This window comes from Erinaceus europaeus, chromosome 6 (assembly GCF_950295315.1).
Source record: "Erinaceus europaeus chromosome 6, mEriEur2.1, whole genome shotgun sequence".
Lineage (NCBI taxonomy): Eukaryota > Metazoa > Chordata > Mammalia > Eulipotyphla > Erinaceidae > Erinaceus > Erinaceus europaeus.
The window spans coordinates 59,788,675-59,806,027 of NC_080167.1; the positions used below are offsets into that span (position 1 = coordinate 59,788,675).

Here is a 17,353-nt window from a genome sequence, read left to right on the forward strand (position 1 = left end):
CCAGATGGCTATCAAGGTTTATTTGTAGCACTTGAAATGTACCTTTGAAAATGGGTTTGCTTGACTGGGAGAAGTACCCCTCCCCCCCTTTTTTAAAAATCAAGTTTGGATACAAAACTGCATATTTCTTTTTGGAAAATGAAATGCTGCTGTTAATTTAACTTCTGAGTTAAAAATCTCAGATCAACCATGGGTTTCATATTCAGCAATCTATATTTTTACAACAAATCTGAAGCATCCCTCCACTCTAATGACATTGAGATGTTTCAGAAATAAATTGCTGTGACAGGCTGGGATTTCCAATAACTCAAAAGATCTAATCACTTATCCCAATGCTGATGCCTTCAAGGCTTGTTGCTCTTTGAGTTAGTGAATGCATGGAGCATTAGTAGAACCAAATGTCCGTCTGGGTGGCGGCCAGCACTACAGCTTTTGAGTCATTCCTGCAAGGGTACCTAGACAGGCACTTTGGGAACAGATTCCACTTGTATTTAAAAATGCCACCGGAACAAACAAACAAAATAGCCTTTCCTTAGCAAAGAGAATAACACAGAGAGCATTCTCTGCTGAAGCTCAGTTCTGTTTTCAAAAACTAAACAACTTTAAAACTAGGGCTTAGGACTTAAGCTCTTATCATCCACTTCTCCTTGGTATCAACATTCATTACAAGAGTCTGCTTGTAAACATTCCTGGCCATGATGTTCAGAAGCCACTGAGAGCCTTTGATTATTGTCAGTAAAAATAATCTAAATGTGTACTGTCATGTTTTGTTAACCCAGTTTGTTTATGAAAGCCTCTACATTTAGAGCCCATTATTTAAGTTATTTAAGTTCACTAGGTATATTAGAACTCATTAGTTTGGGGCAGGGTGGTGGCGCACCTGGTTGAGCACACATTACAATGTGCAAGGAGCCGGGTTTGAGTCCCCAGTCCCCGCCTGCAGGGGGAAAGTTTCACAAGTGGTGAAGCAAGGCTGCAGTTGTCTCTCTGTCTCTCTCCCTCTTACCCCATCCTTCCTTCTCGATTTCTGGTTGTCTGTATTCGATAAGTAAATAAAGATAATGAAAAAAAAAAGAACCCGTTAGCTTTAGGGTCCAGGTGGTGGGTGGTGGCACACCTGGTTGAGTGCACATGTTACAGTGTGCAAGGACCTGGGTTCAAATCCCAAGTTCCCACCTGCAGGGGGGAAAGCTACATAGATGGTGAAGCAGGGATGCAGGTGTCTCTCTGTCTCTCTCCCTCTCTATTCACCCATTTCTATTTTTAAATTTTTTATTACCTTTATTTATTTACTGGATAGAGACAGCCAGAAATCAAGAGGGAGGGGGGATAGAGAGGAAGAGAGACAGAGAGACACCTGCAGCACTGCCTCACCACTTGTGAAGCTTTCCCCCTGCAGGTGGGGACTGGGGACTTGAACCTGGGTCCTTGCACATTGTAACATGTGCGCTCAACCAGGTGCACCACCACCTGGACCATAATAAAAAATATTTTAAAAAAGAACTCATTAGCTTCTAAATGATAAATTTCGTCAGTTTCACCTGATCCCCTTGGCTCTTCATACATACCCTTCATTGAACAGTTGCTAACAGTGAGAGAAGTGATAATTAAGCTTCTTACTTTGGTTTCTAAATTTAGAGAAGAGAAATCTGAGTTCTTCCTGCAAGACTTGTGGAAGCTCCTGGACAAAGCATACATCCTTTTTCAAAATACTCCAATTTGAAGCCTGTGAGAACTGATGGGCAATTAAGTGGGCTTGAAACAGTCATGCTTTCCTTCTAATTATTACACTGGAAAAATAAGGATATAATAGAATTTCAGACCTGTCTGCAGTTTAACAAGTAAAAGATTCTCAGGAAGATCAAGTGAAACAGGCTCTCCTGCTAAAGTCTTAATACAACTGTATTGAACTAGCAAGAATCAACATTCAGAAATACCTACCAGCACTGCTATTTATTGGTTTTCTGAGTTTGCTGAAAAAATGCATTTATCCAGAATATCAAACACTCAAGCAAACAAAGAAAAAAAGACAGTTACTTAGATTAAATGTCCATTTTAGTGGGAACTTCTTTCCAAACAAGAAGGATAGTCTGTTACCTTTTGATGGTGAAAAAATCATGGGTTCTTCAACTATATTCACCAACTTGTTGTCCAGCTGAAGGTAGATAAAAATAGTTTCATTACTGTGGCTGAGTGATATTGATTGAAATTTTAATAGGGAAAAAGTATCTACTTACAGAACTTAAACGATAATCGCTTCCAGAAGATTCACTGTCTGTTACTGAGTTCATTTTAGATTGCACATATAGAGGCTTTACTTTCTGGAAGACACAATAAACATATACTGTATTACTAGGGGGAACTAAAGATTAGATCAAATCAAATGGTTGCAGAATGTTCTTCTTAATTAAACAAGATATGAAAACTATGCTCATAACTCAATTGTTTAACTATGGTAAAAAGGAATCCTTTCATTTAAACCCATGGAATACATTCTTCCTTATTAAAACCACTTTGAGAGAAAACGCAAGAAAAATATTTTCCTCCATGGTTTTTCTCACTGAATGTCCTTGCCTATATCTACTCCATTTGGAATTTACTGCCGAGACTGTTTCGGGGGTTACAGGGTCATTCTGTCTCCTCCAGACTTTTGGGAGCTATCAAACCAGTGTCCCTGATTCCCAGGAACTGGACTGTGAACACAGAAGTATCTTTTCCGGAATCCAGAAGTTGACGCATAAATCAGATTTTGTCTGGGTTCCTGTTTATTGAACAATTTGCTTTCTGTTTTACCATCTTTCAGCCACCAAGTTGCAGATGCCACCTCCCCAAGCAGATGACCTCACCAATGTGTCCCAGAACCTCACCTCTCCAGGGCGTTACCCCACTAGGGAAAGATAGAAACAGGCTGGGGGTATGGATCGACCTGCCAACGCCCATGTCCAGTGGGGAAGCAATTACAGAAGCCAGAACTTCCACCTTCTGCACCCCATAACAAATTTTGGTCCATAATCCCAGAGGGATGAAAAACAGAGAAGTTTCCAATGGAGGGGATGGGACACAAAATGCTGGTGGTGGGAACTGTGTGGAATTGTACCCCTGTTATCTTATAATTTTATTAATCATTATTAAATCACTAATAAAATTATTTAAAAAATTGTATTTGTCACCAGTATTAGAGGGCAAGGTACATATGACACTACAGAGACACACGTAAGGGCTGGCATGACAGCATACCTGGGAGCACACCTGCTTTGATATGTCTGCGACCCAGTTTCAAGCCTAGCCCACACCCCCTCCACTTCACTGGGAGAAGTTTCAGTGCTCTGGTCTCTCTCTCTCTCTCTCCCTGTGTCTTTATATGTAGAAGTCATCCTGGGAGTGGTAGAGTCCTGGTGATGACAACAAATGTGCATGTGAAAGGGACCAAAGATAAGCGTATTTGTCAAAAAGAAGTCTGAGGTCCCCGGATGTGCTCTGGGGGTCTTGTGAGCTTTCTCTGTTCCAAGCTCCTCCCTGTTGATTTGTATGCAGGTACACATGTGAGCACAACCCACCTCCACTTCCTTTTTCTTCCTTTACGTTTTCTTGCAAAATGCATAATTTCATGGATGTGCTTAAAGTTCTGCTAACTGCAATATAGGAATTGACCTTTTGTTAAGTGTACTGCTTAGCCATATGCATGATGAGAGTTTAGTCTGGCCCCCACCACATTGAAGAAAGCTTCAGTATAATTCACAGTCTGGTGATCCCTTATGCATGTTTACGTTTTTTAAAAATTTTATTTCTAAATTAAAAAAATATTTTTTAATTTATTTTCCCTTTTGTTGCCCTTGTTTTTTTATTGTTGTTAGAGTTATTATTGTTGTTATTGATGTTGCCGTTGTTAGATAGGACAGAGAGGGGGGGAGAAAGATAGACACCTGCAGACCTGCTTTACCACCTGTGAAGCGACTCCCCTGTAGGTGGGGAGCCAGGGACTGGAACCGGAATCTTTATGCCGGTCCTTGCGCTTTGCACCACGTGTGCTTAATCTGCTGCGCTGCCGCCCAACTCCCCTGCCTATCTTTCTATATTGCAGGTTAGGTATGCATCTAACTTGCGTGAACATTATGATTTGCAGGATGGGTCACTCCACGATCACAGGGAATTTATAGCCTATTAAAAAAGGATTTGCACTTGTCATGGACACTATCTTATTCCCAGCACGAATTATGGTGTTCGGTACATATTTGTACACAATGAATATCAGTGGAATGGATAAGTGGCTATAGTGTAAAGAAGCCAAAGTAAATATTTGTGTACCCAAAATTCTCTATCACTCACTCATTTTTCCTCTGTTGTTTGCCTAGTTTTCTTAAGCAATTGCTATGCACCATGATAAATGTCTCTGGTGCCTATATGCTGTGTATCTGTATAGAAGATTCATGAGTCTAGAATTCAAAATAAGTCATGGCACAGAGATGTTTTCTAGACTAGATGGAGCACCATCCTATCTCCATATAAAGACAGATGGCACTAGAATCTGAGAGTAGGCTCATATTTTTCTCAATATAAAGGCTGGATTTCATGTACCGGTGACTTCTAGTATAAAAACAAATGTCTTCATTCTAGGAACATACTCTTTTAATCACCCTTTCCCCTGGGGAAATGACTGGCTATTTAAATCTTGAACTTTGATATCCCAGCATTCTATTCCGGCCCATGAATTGCTAGGCTGACAGATAACTCCCAGCTAGAATGTTTTAGATTGCAATGTTTTACTCTTGCTTCAAAATTTTCACTTTCTGTGTTATATCAATTGTGAAAATATGTCTACACATCTTAGTTCATCTGGACCTAGTTACTCTGTCTTAATGCCCAAGTGTGTGGCAGAGTGACTGTCACATATGATCTTGAGTCTATAATAACAGAGGCCTTTATAATAGTTATAAGTAAGAACAGAAAGACATGTGCAGGTATCAGCAAAAAGACAAACAAAACTTGAACTGTATATGTACTTACAATATAATTGAAGGATGTATCAGCAAGCATTGCAAATTGACGATACAATGTATGTCTAGTAAACATCTCATTCTTAAGGACATGGAAGCTGAAACAAAAGAAATAGCACAATTAAAATACATAGTGATCATAGGATAAAGCAAGTCAGTATCAGACTGTGTAGCCAAGGACTAAAATTTCGGTCAAAAAATTTAGGACAAAAGAAATAGAAGAAAAAACCTAAAATATGAGTATAAAATTTATGACCCCATTCATTTTGAAAATTACATTTTTCCCCAGCTCTCGAAAGGCACAGAAGCAATGACAACAAAATAGCACTGAACAACTTCAGTGTCCAGACTATGTCAGCTTTTTTTAAAAAAAGATTTTATTTATTTATGAGAAAGATAGGAGGAGAGAGAAAGAACCAGACATAAGTCTGGTACATGTGCTGCCAGGGATCAAACTCAAGACCTCATGCTTGAGAGTTCAGTGCTTTATCCATTGCGCCACCTTCCGGACCACAATTATGTCAGTTTTTATTAATACTTCCTCATAAAATAAATCAGGGCATCTTTTAGAAATGACTGCTTTTAGGTTTTAGGTGCTAAACATGTAAAGTGAGCCTGGGAAGCAGATGTTAAAAGAACACATAAGTCAGCCTGAAAGGGTTTGCACTGACTTAAGATGGGAGGTGTAAAGCATAAAAAATAATGAATATAACAAACTGAATAGGTATATTAAACATCTGAGAACTTTTTGGTCAATCCTAGATTACAAGTGATGTTAAAAATCAGGAGACTTATGATCAGGAAAGTATGAGGGGTAGTATCGAGTGAGCAACTAGAAAGGGGAGAAGAAAGACTCAGCCATCCAGAGAGATCCTTAGGAAGACTAGAGATAGGACTCATGGATCCTAGTCAGCATCTCAGCAGAGGGCTAACATAGAAATGGGATAATCTGAGAAAGATCTGCGGAATCCCCAGTCTAATGGAGTTAAATGCCTAGGATATAATTAGTGAGTCACAAGGGTTTTGAGGATGGTAAGCTAGTAAAACACTAACCCATTTGAACTGAAGTGGGTAAAGAGATTCGCTATGACTTGGGAACTCTAGTGGGCAAAGTGAGTCCAGCTAGTACCAGTGGTTTGTGGAAGGATTCTCTAGAATGAGGCAACGACTTAGAAGAGTGTGTGCGGGTCAACTTCTGGGACTGAGGTGGAGTGGCTGCATCTCTGTAGTGTCAGCCAGGCAGTGGTTCACTCGTGAGCCAGGGTGCCATGCTTGTGTACCATTTGTGCTGAAAGGAATGAGAATGATGACAACAGCAGCTGCGGCCACACGTGGCATGCTTGATAAGGGCTCAGCTCTGCTTGTTTTCATCATCTCCTTAATATGAGCTTCCTGGAAACAGAACCAACACAGTAGTGATGCAAAAGTAGCTTGATAAAAAGTTCCTAGTTGGACTGGGATTGAATATAAATCACAGATTGACTGAGAAATCAGACTGGACTGGACACAATAAAATTTTCCTTCTACTTAAAAAAAGTGAGTGTTCTTCCTCTAAGGTCAATTAAGTGGTTTCTCAATATGGCCTTGGGATCATTTCATTTTAATATAGACAACATTGTACAGAGAATTTTACACACACACACACACACACCCCACTCTGAAATGCAGTGTAACCCAGGGCGTTGTTACTACACCAGATCATGTGTTAGCTGTAAACTTGACTTTTCTTTAAGGTGACTTTTACCACTCTTCTATTTTAGATAATTATTTTTCACTTGTTGATAAAAATGTTTTGCATTAATTAACACTAATTAACAAGTATAGAAAAATACAAGACTGCTAACTTCCTTAAGAGACGTAGAGTTTGTATATATCACCACACCATATACCTGTTCCTGAGAATCATGAATTTCTTTTCCCAGTTTTTGTTTATCCGTTCTGCATTCTTCACAACCCTGTAACAAATATACAGATGTTTAAATATTGCCCTGGCTGTAAGTGAGGGGCTGTGAGTCATTGATACCAGTACCTTTCTGATCTCTTTTTTTCATACTCCAGACTGGTCTTTAGCATTTCTATTTGTCGGATCAAAGCATGTGAGTCCTCAGTCTATCAACAGGAAAAGCATCAGAAAGTTACTTCTATGAACAATACACTCTGCATCCCCATCAGTCAGACAGGCTGTTCTCATCATAAAGCATGCGTGTTCAAAATTAATCTGAGGGAGATAATAGGATGCATTCATGCACCTACAAATTCTCACAAACTGTATGCATTTAAAGGTCCCCTGGGTCCATTTTCTGTTCATTTAAGGGCAGCCAACTCTCGACAATATTACTTACAAAGCAACCAAAATTTACCTTCATACCCTACCAGGTATCCCCCTTTTTTGTTTTCTTTTTTTTTAATTTATTTTTTTTTAATTTTTTTATTTAAGAAAGGATAAATTAACAAAACCATAGGGTAGGAGGGGTACAACTCCACACAATTTCCACCACCCAATTTCCATATCCCACCCCCTCCCCTGATAGCTTTCCCATTCTCTAGCCCTCTGGGAGCATGGTCCTGGAGCTCCGCTTCCCCAGAGACCCACCCTAATAGGTATCCCCCTTTCTAACTTTTCTTCTCCCTTTCTCTTCGTGACTTCTCCAACTCTTCCACACAGATAGTGGCTGCCCTCAGATACTCTACTTCTTTCTATGACAACTGTTCCCAGGGAGGGTCTGACCAAGACAGTCACATCAGACCTTCATACCATCCTTCAGTGTTTTACAAGAAGGGCACAGCTTAGCAAAAGGAATGAATCTCTAATTGTGGAACTGTAGGCATGCTGTTAATGAGATTTTTTTGGGTGCTTCAAGGATGTAACCCAAGAGTCATGAGAGGCAATAAAGTCTTATTGTGTGCTCATCACTGAGCCCCTCAGTACGACTTCCAAAAGTGATTCCTTCTAAGAAGTATCAGCATAAATGTTAACAACAATTAAGTTACTAATGATTATATTAGTCATTACTGTACTTGAGGTACTGAGTTTTACCTTCTTGATTGGTTCGTGCACTGTAACAGGGATTGCCTCTCGAACCTAGCAAGACAATAAATCAAAGTAAACGGGACATTTCAAATCAATGCACAAGGATATGGGCTTTCTCAGCTTAGAGAAAGGCAACCGAGATTTAGAATTTGCCAACCACAGCCCCACCAGTCTTTGTTGCCCCATCCAATCTGTAAAGTTCAGTGTTTAAATGTCACATTGGAAACTGGACAAGTACAGCTCATTAAAACCATATTTCTCTCTAAAAACACATCACTCTGTCACTATGCAGGGAAAATCTACCATTTTACTTTCTAATTGAAGGAGGCTACTACTACTGTCCCATGCTGACACAACAGTAGAACTTTTCTTTTAAATCACAATTGATGAACTTCAGGACTACACTCACCCCTCTGACGGCAGAGTGAAAAACATGTTGGAGCTATAAATCTGCCCAGTTAGCTGCTCCTACGTAAGACTAAAGCAAATGCTGCTGATTACCAATGCTTCCTTCTACAGTGGGCTCTATGATGGGATAAACTAAAAAAAAATCATGATAAAGACAAAGAGAAACAGGGCCAGAGAAGAGACGGAGGGAGAGAGAAAGATGCCTGCAGCCTTCTCTACAGCTCATGGAGCTCCCCCTCTGCAGGTGGGGACCGGGGGATCGAACCTAGATCCTTGAGTATGACAATGTGTGTACTCAAGAGGGTGCACTACTGCCACGGTGGCTCCACCTGGACAGATTGTGCTGGGGTGGGCTGTGCCAAGGAGGGGCTAGAGCCAGGTCTGGAGTGCGGGGGCATCTCAGACTCTGCAGAGTGGGAAGACTACAATTCCATCAAGCAATCAGGCATTAAAGGCTTGGGCCAGAGAAGAGGCAAGAATGGCTACAAGACCAGAAGTGTTCCTGTGTGAGGATGCTGCGGGTGACCAGGGCCCAGGGGTGATGCCCCAAATTCAATATGAGCTGGCATCTTGACGGTGGAATCTCCCCTTGTCACTTAGCTTCCCAGACGTCCCCAAGCCCACAAATACCAAGGTGTCCTGTGAGGGGGAGGTTTTAGCAGAAATTGCAGAAATGGATGGAACTCACTGCCTGGTTAAACCAAATGTGGAAAATACTAAAATCATGTTATAAAAGAGAAAACAACAACAACAACAACAACAACAACAACAACACACACACACACACACACACACACACACACACACACACGTACGCTGAATCAGCTGGGGCCCTAATTGGGGAGTCTTGAGATTCACAAAAGACATGATGGGCCTAGACCTCAAATAAATCCCTCTCTCCATTGTTACTGGTCATTTCTATCAGGAACAACACAACAGACCCCTGTGTGGGCCCCCATAGGACCTTGCCCTCAAATTGGATCAACAATGGTAGAGAATGTTCCCCATCCTCCAAAGGGAGGATGGACAACATACTCTATGCTACACCTGAGGAAGATGGGTCGATATTGGGGCAGCTTGGAATGTTCCTACTCATGACCACAGAATGTGAGCTCAGATCTACAGGGATGCAGAGGTCACATAGGCTCCTAAACTGAATATGGGCCCCAGATCACATCAAATCAATGGGGTTTACAGTCTGGTTTTAATGAGCTGTACTTGTCCAGTTTCCAATGTGACATTTAAACACTGAACTTTACAGATTGGATGGGGCAACAAAGACTGGTGGGGCTGTGGTTGGCAAATTCTAAACCTGACTTCCCCAGACAGAGGACCTCACCAGTGTACCCTGGATCCCCACCTTTCTGGAGCTCTGCTCCACTAGGGAAAGATAGGGACAGGTTGGGATATGGATCAACCTGTCAATGCCCATAGTCAGCAGAGAAGCAATTACAGAAGCCTGACCTTCCACCTTCTGCAACCCATAATGACCCTGTTACCATGATCCCAGAGAGATAAAGAATAGGAAAGCTTTCTTTTAATTAATTAATTAAAGAAAGGAGACATTAACAAAATCGTAGAATAGGAGGAGTACAACTCCACACAATTCCCACCACCCAATCTCCATATCCCACCCCCTCCCCTGATAGCTTTCCCATTGTCTATCCCTCTGGGAGCATGGACCCAGGGTCATTGTGGGTTGCAGAAGGTGGAAGATCTGGCTTCTGTAATTGCTTCCCCGCTGAACATGGGCGTTGACTGGTCAGTCCATACTCCCAGTCTGCCTCTCTCTTTCCTTAGTAGGGTGGGTCTCTGAGGAAGCTGAGCTCCAGGACAGGAAAACTTTCAAGGGAAGGGATGGGATACAGAACTCCTGTGGTGGAAATTGTGTGTGTGGAATTGTATCCCTCTTATCCTATGGTCTTGTTGATATTTTTTATTTTATAAATAAATCATTCATAATAATAATAATAAAAGAAAAACAGGATCAGAAGGGAAAACACTAAGCAGAACCTGGACTGGAGTTGGTGTATTTCACCAAAATAAAAGACTCTGGGGCGGGTTGGGGGAGGAGGTTCAGGTCCTGGAAAAGGATGACAGAGGACCTAGTGGGGGTTGTATTGTTATGTGGAAAACTGAGAAATGTTGTGCATGTACAAACTACTGTATTTACTGTTGAATGTAAAACATTAATCCCCCAATAAAGAAATTTAAAAAAGTTCTAGGGCTAGGGAGAAAGCATAATGCTTCTTCTTAGCGTTTGCCCTTCTTCCGTAGCCAGTCAACAGCATCAGGTTGAGCCTGATGTAGTTTCGAGACCTCCTTTGAATCTGGAGAGGTGGCAGTCGTTGACTATGTGGGTCATAGTCTGTCTGTAGCCACAGAGGCAGTTCGGGTCGTCTCTGGCTCCCCAGCGATGGAACATAGCAATGCACCGGCCACGGCCTGTTCGATAGCGATTGAGGAGGGCCCAATCATAACGTGCTAGGTCAAAGCCGGGTTGACACTTGCAGGGGTCTGTGATGAGGTGTTTGTTCTTTACCTCAGCTGACTGCCAGCTCTGTTTCCAAGAGACTGGAACAGAGAAGTTCAGTGTAGGCATAGGGGACCAGATTGGGTGACGAGACGTCAAGCACTGGACAGGGTGGGCGAAGATATCCGCGTATATTGGCAGGTCCGGTCGAGCGTAGACATGGGAAATGAACTTAGATGATGCTGCATCCCGATGAATATCTGGCGGAGCAATGTTGCTAAGAACTGGCAGCCATGGAACCGGGGTGGAACGGATGGTTCCAGAAATGATCCTCATGGAGGAATATAATTTGGAATCGACCAGGTGGACATGGGGGCTACGGAACCATACTGGGGCACAGTATTCTGCAGTGGAATAGCATAATGCCAGAGATGATGATCGCAGTGTGGAAGCGCTCGCGCCCCATGAGGAGCTGGCCAGTCTTGCAATGATGTTATTCCTCGCGCCCACCTTTGCTGCAGTTTTTATGAGATGTTCATGAAATGACAGAGTGCGATAGAGAGTAACGCCAAGATAGACTGGCTGGGCTTCATGCCGGATTCTCGTATCGCCAAGCTGCACATTAAGCTCACATGTAGCCGAGGCATGGTGTAGATGGAAAACATCATGCTTATGCAAATGACTTTGATGCCTGAGCTTCTGAGGTGCCACTCAGCACCACCGTAAGCCGCAGCTTAGCAGTGCTGTGGTGTGTGTGTGTTCTCTGTGTCTCTTTCATTAATATAAATGAAGTATTAAAAATACATAAAAATAAAAACAAAATAAGACACATGCACCAAATGTATGTTCACAGCAGCACTACTCACAATAGCAGAGACATAAAAACAACCTATTAATAACTGCTCATCCACTCCTAACACCCTGTTAGAAGTCAGAGAGAGTGTGTGTGTATGTAACCTAGGACTGCCACCTGTCCAATTTCTCCACTCTTGGCCACTTTTTCATTCAGAGAGACAGAGACAGAGAGATAGAGAGACAACACACCACCGCAGCCTCGTCTACTGCCGTACTATCTCCCATGTGGTGCTTGGGCTTGGACTGGAACATTAATAGACCAGTGTGTCTATTAATGTTCCAGTACAAAGCAGTTTTGATGACAGTGGCCCTATAATACAGTTTGACATCTGGGAGTCTGAGGCCTCCATTTTCTGTTCTTTCTTCTCAAGACTGTTTTGGTAATTCTAGGTCTTTTCTGGTTCCGGATAAAACATTTGTAGCATTTGTTCTATTCTTCTAAAAAATGTGGTTGGGATGTTGATGGGGATAGCATTAAATTTGTATATGGCTCTGGGTAGTATATTCATTTTGATAATGTTAATTTTTCCAACCCATAAACATGGAATATCTTTCTACTTCTTTGTGTCTTTTTCAATTTCCTTGAGTAGTGACTCATAATTTTCAGTATACAAGTCTTTCACTTCTTTGGTTAGGTTGATTCCTAGATATTTTATTGTTTTTGTTGCTATAGTCAAAGGAATTGATTTCTAGATTTCAACTTCTTCTATATTAGTGTTTGCATAGAGGAATACCACTGACTTTTGAATGGTAATTTTGTAGCCTGACACCTTCCTGTATTACCTGAGGATTTCCAGAAGCTTCTTGCTGGATTCCGAATCCGTAGGTTTTCTATGTATACTATCATGTCATCTGCAAATAGGGAGAGTTTGACTTGTCTTCCAATCTGTATGCCTTTAATTCTTTGCTCCTGCCTGACTGCTATGGCAAGAACTTCCAACACTATGTTGAATAGTAATGGTGATAGTGGGCAGTCCTGCTTAGTACCTGATGTGAGGGAAATGCTTCAAGTTTTTCACCATTGAGTATGATGTTGGCTGTAGGTCTGATATATATAGACTCCACTCTCTTCAGGAATTTTCCATCTATTCCCACTTTTTGTAGTGTTTTGATCATAAAGGGATGTTGTATTTTGTCAAAGGCTATCTCTGCATCTACTGATATGACCATGTGGTTTTTGGTCTTGCTTTTGTTGATGTGGTGGATCACGTTGATTGATTTATGTGTATTAAACCAACCTTGCATGCCTGGGATAAACCCCACTTGGTTAAGATGAACAGTCTTTTTAACATACTGCTGTATCCGGTTGGCTAGAATTTTGTTCAATATTTTAGCATCTATGTTCATCAGAGATATTGGAATGCAGTTTTCATTTTTGGTTGTGTCCCTGTCTGCTTTTGGTATCAGAGAGATGTTGGCTTCATAGAAGGTGGAAGGGAGTATTCTAGTGTCTTCAATCTTCTGGAAGACTTTTAAGAGTAGAGATATTAGTTCTTTTTTGAAGGTTTTGTAGAATTTATTTGTAAAACCATCTGATCCAGGAATTTTATTTTTGGGAAGGTTTTTGATAACTGTTTCAATTTCATTAGCTCTGATGGGCGTGTTCATGTTATCCAGTACCTCTTTACTTGAAGTTCATAGGTATCTAGGAAATCATCCATTTCTTACAGGTTCTCTAGCTTGGTGGTATATAGTTGTTCATAGAAGCCTAGCATGATATGTTGAATTTCTGTGGTGTCTGTGGTGATATCTCCTCTTTCATTTATGATCCAATTTATTTGGGTCTTCTCCCTTTTTTGTTTTGTGAGTCTAGCTAAAGGTTTGTCAATTTTGTTCACTCTTTCAAAGAACCAACATTTACTTTAGTTTATCTTTTGTATGGTTTTCTTATTTTCAGTGTTATTGTTTTCTGTCCTCACTTTAGTGATTTAGGTCCTTCTGGTAGCTTTAGGGTTCCTTTGTTCATCTTCTTCTAGGTCTTAAGATGTGCAATCAGGCTGTTTATTTGTGCTTTTTATTGTTTCCTAATGTGTGCTTGTATGGCTATGAACTTCCCTCTCAGTACTGACTTAGCTGTGTCGCAAGTATTTTGATAGCTTGTGTCTTCATTTTCATTGAAGTCTTGAAACATTTTGATTTCTTCCTTGATTTCCTCTTTGACCCAGTAGTTGTTAAGGAGTGTACTGTTGAGCTTCCACATTTTGGGACTATTAATAATCTTTTGTTGATTGTAAAGTGTTAGTTTAATTCCACTGTGGTCTGAAAAGATGCTTGGGATGAGTTCAATGCTCTTGAAATTGCTGGTGCTGTCTTTGTGGCCTAATATATAGTCTATCCTTGAGAATGACCCATGCAAAATTGAGTAGAATGTGTATTCCCGTTTCTTGGGATGAATGACTCTGAAAGTGTCCAATAGTTCTAGTATATCTATCTCCTCATTTAGCCCCCTCATGTCTTTATTGATTTTCTGCCTGGATGATCTGTCAAGTTGAGAGAGTGGTGTGATGATGTCCCCTACTGTGACTGTGTTGCTGTAGCTCTTTCAGTAGATGTTTGATGTATTTAGATGGCTTCTCATTGGGTGCATAGATGTTAATACAATTGTTAAGTCCTCTTGATTGACTGATCCTCTGAGCAGTAAGTAGTGTCCATCCTTATCATCTTAATTTTATTTATTTTAAAGTCTATCCTGTCAGATATGAGAATAGCTGTTCCTGCCCTGTTTTGTGGGCCATTGGCTTGTATGATAGTTTTCCATCCTTTCACTTTAAGTCTTTGTTTGTCTTGTTGATGAAGGTGGGTTTCCTGTAGACAGCATATTGTTGTGTTGTGTTTTCTGATCCATCTTCCTACTCTGTGCCTTTTAATAAGTGAATTCAGGCCATTGACATTTATTGATACCAAAGATTAAAGAAGTTTTAACACCATTCTTATAGATTTTTAGAGTGTTCTGATAGATGGCATATTTATGGTGGTGTGACTGTTTATAGGAGACCTTTCAGAACCTCTTTCAGGGAAGGCTTGGTGATAATTGATGCTTTCAACTGTTGCTGGTATGAGAAGGTTTTGATGCCTTCATCTAGTCTGAATGACAGTCTAGCAGGATAGAGTCTAGTAGTCTTGGTTGAAAGCCTTTCTCATTGAGCCCTAGATAGATATCTTGCCATTCTCTTCAGGCCTGTAGTGTTTGTGTGGAGAAGTCTGCTGCTAATCTTATGGGGTTTCCTCTGTAGGTGACTCTTTGTTTTTCTCTTGCAGCATGCAGTATCCTTCCTTTATGCTTATTCCTTTCCATTCTAAATAGAATGTGTCTTGGTATCATTAAGTCTGGCTTAATTCTGTTTGGGACATTCTGGGCTTCTTGAACCTATATGTCCTTGATGCTGTCTAGACTAGAATTTCTCAGCTATAATGTCCTGAAGAATGCTTTCTTCCCCTCCCTCTCTTTCTTCCTCTGGTAAGCCAATAATGTGTATGTTGTTTCTTTTGAAGTCATCCCATAGGTCTCTGTTGTTGTTTTCAGCATCTTTTAATCTCTTTTTGAGATCTCTTACTTCTTTTTTAGTTGTCTCTAATTCGTCCTCCATCTTGCTAATTCTGTCTTCAGCCTCATTTATTCTATTCTCTCTCCCCTCTACTGTTTTCTGCAGTTCATCTATTTTGTTACCCTGTTCTGATACTGTTTAAGCTTGTTCAGCTAGTTGTGTTTTCAGCTCAGGTATTTCAGCTTTCAGATCTCTAATAACCTTGAGATAATTAGTGTTTTCTTCTAGGGTCTCATTTGCTGTTTCTGCATTTCTGATGACAATTTTTTCAAACTCTTTACTCACTCCTGTGATTATTTCCTTAACTAGTTTTTGGATGTTAACCTCATTATTTTGTGCTTTAACCTTTGGGGGGGCTTTTAGCTAGACTCTTGTCCTGATTACTTTCTCCAATATTTCTTCTTGTTGGTTTAACCATTTTATATAGTATGCTATGAGGGCCCTCTCTCTACTTTTCAAATTACTGATCACTCTTGCCTGGATTGACTTGTGTCTAAGTATGGTAATTAATGAGTTCACAGTTATGGAAATTGACAGTTGTTTCAATAGTATTTTAATCCCTGAGTTGGAGCACAGTGGCCTAAAAGCCTTTTTTGTTCTTTTTCTTCCCTGTAGGCTATGGGAGCCTGAGGGCTTTTAAACTATAAGCAGGCTTCTTAGCTTAATCCCTGACCCCTGACCAAGAGATTAAGCCAGTTCAGGCAGAGATAATCTAGTGGTTATGCAAAGAGACTCTCACAGCCCCACTGCTAGGCCACTCAGGTATAGATCTTCTCCTATGTTTCCTGGTTAGTTTTCTCTCCCCTGGTGTCAGCACAGGGCCTCCCTGCTGCTGCTCCATATTCTGACGGTGTTAGCAATGGAGACTCACAGTTGTATTTGGTGAGTCTCAGGGGAGTCCTCTCCTCCCTTCAGCTGTCTTTTTTTTTTTGGTGAAACAGACTGGAGGTGGTGTCTCAACTGGTAAACTGCCGGACTGTTACCAGCCACTTAATCTCTCCGTAGTCTCCTCTCTGTCCATGCACCACAAGTGTTTGCACTCACCGGTGATTTGGTGGGTTCCTGAAGTTGTTCTAGTCCTGTCTTGTTATTGTCCCAGGTGGTCTCCTTTGGTACTCCTAGTTAACCTGGGAAAGGGGAGGAGAGAAACACAGCTGCTGCTGCTCCATGGCCCCATCTCTCAAAGTCATTCCTGTGTAGAGGAAGGAGCTGAAGGTGAGGGTGCAGTTCTGCTGGTCGAAGGGGAAGTAGAAGATGTCCAGGCTGCTGATTCTGGTCACCTTCATGGGTTTCTTGTCCAGTGTCAACTCCTGAGGCTGATTGAGCCAGGTCTATCCAGGATGATCTCTTTTGATTAACTAATAATTTGGGACCTTATTATTATTATTATTTTTGCCTCTAGGTTTATTGCTGGAGTTTGATGTATGCACTATGAATCCACTGCTCCTGGAGGCTATATTTTCCCTTTTGTTCTGCTTACTTATTTTATTATAACCAAAGTCATACCAGTAATGGAAAACTTACTGTAAAAATAGGAACTACAGGGCACCAGGTGGTGATGCAGTGCTAGGACTGGCATAAGGAACCTGGTTGGAGCCCCTGGCTCCCCACCTGCTTCACAGGTAGTGAAGCAGGTCTGCAGGTATATGTCTCTCTCTCCCCCTCTCTGTCTTCCCCTCTTCTCTCCATTTATTTCTGTCCTATCAAACAACAATAACAATACTACTAATAACAATAATGAACAGTACTGTTAAACAAGAAGGGCAACAAAAGGGGAAAAAATAGCCTCCAAGAGCAGTGAATTCGTGGTGCAGGCACTGAACCCCAGCGATAACCCTGGGGAAAAAAATGAAACTACAAAAAAAAAAAGACTACAAAAATAAAACAATTTGTGTTTAAACTCACATCCAGTAAAAAAAAAAAAGAGTGCCAGTTTCCTGACTCTCATGTAATCATCTATTCTCTAATAACTGCAGATAAGAATGTGTGAAAACATATCTTTTATAAAACAAATAATTGTTCAATCTCTCTAAAAGACAACATTCTC

General features: G+C 41.0%; 1 protein-coding gene across 2 annotated transcripts in view; it reads right to left on the reverse strand.

Annotated features, from left to right (window-relative positions):
* C6H10orf67 (chromosome 6 C10orf67 homolog) overlaps positions 1 to 17,353 on the reverse strand; it is a 105,466-nt gene that overhangs the window by 18,769 nt on the left and 69,344 nt on the right. For both annotated transcript variants that reach the window (XM_060192641.1, XM_060192640.1), the window contains exons 11-16: positions 8,032 to 8,076; positions 7,024 to 7,103; positions 6,884 to 6,949; positions 5,005 to 5,092; positions 2,238 to 2,321; positions 2,098 to 2,155 (exon numbers count right to left, since the gene is read on the reverse strand). In XM_060192641.1, coding sequence (XP_060048624.1) covers positions 2,098 to 2,155; positions 2,238 to 2,321; positions 5,005 to 5,092; positions 6,884 to 6,949; positions 7,024 to 7,103; positions 8,032 to 8,076 — 421 coding nt within the window. The remainder of the gene's footprint in view (positions 1 to 2,097; positions 2,156 to 2,237; positions 2,322 to 5,004; positions 5,093 to 6,883; positions 6,950 to 7,023; positions 7,104 to 8,031; positions 8,077 to 17,353) is intronic.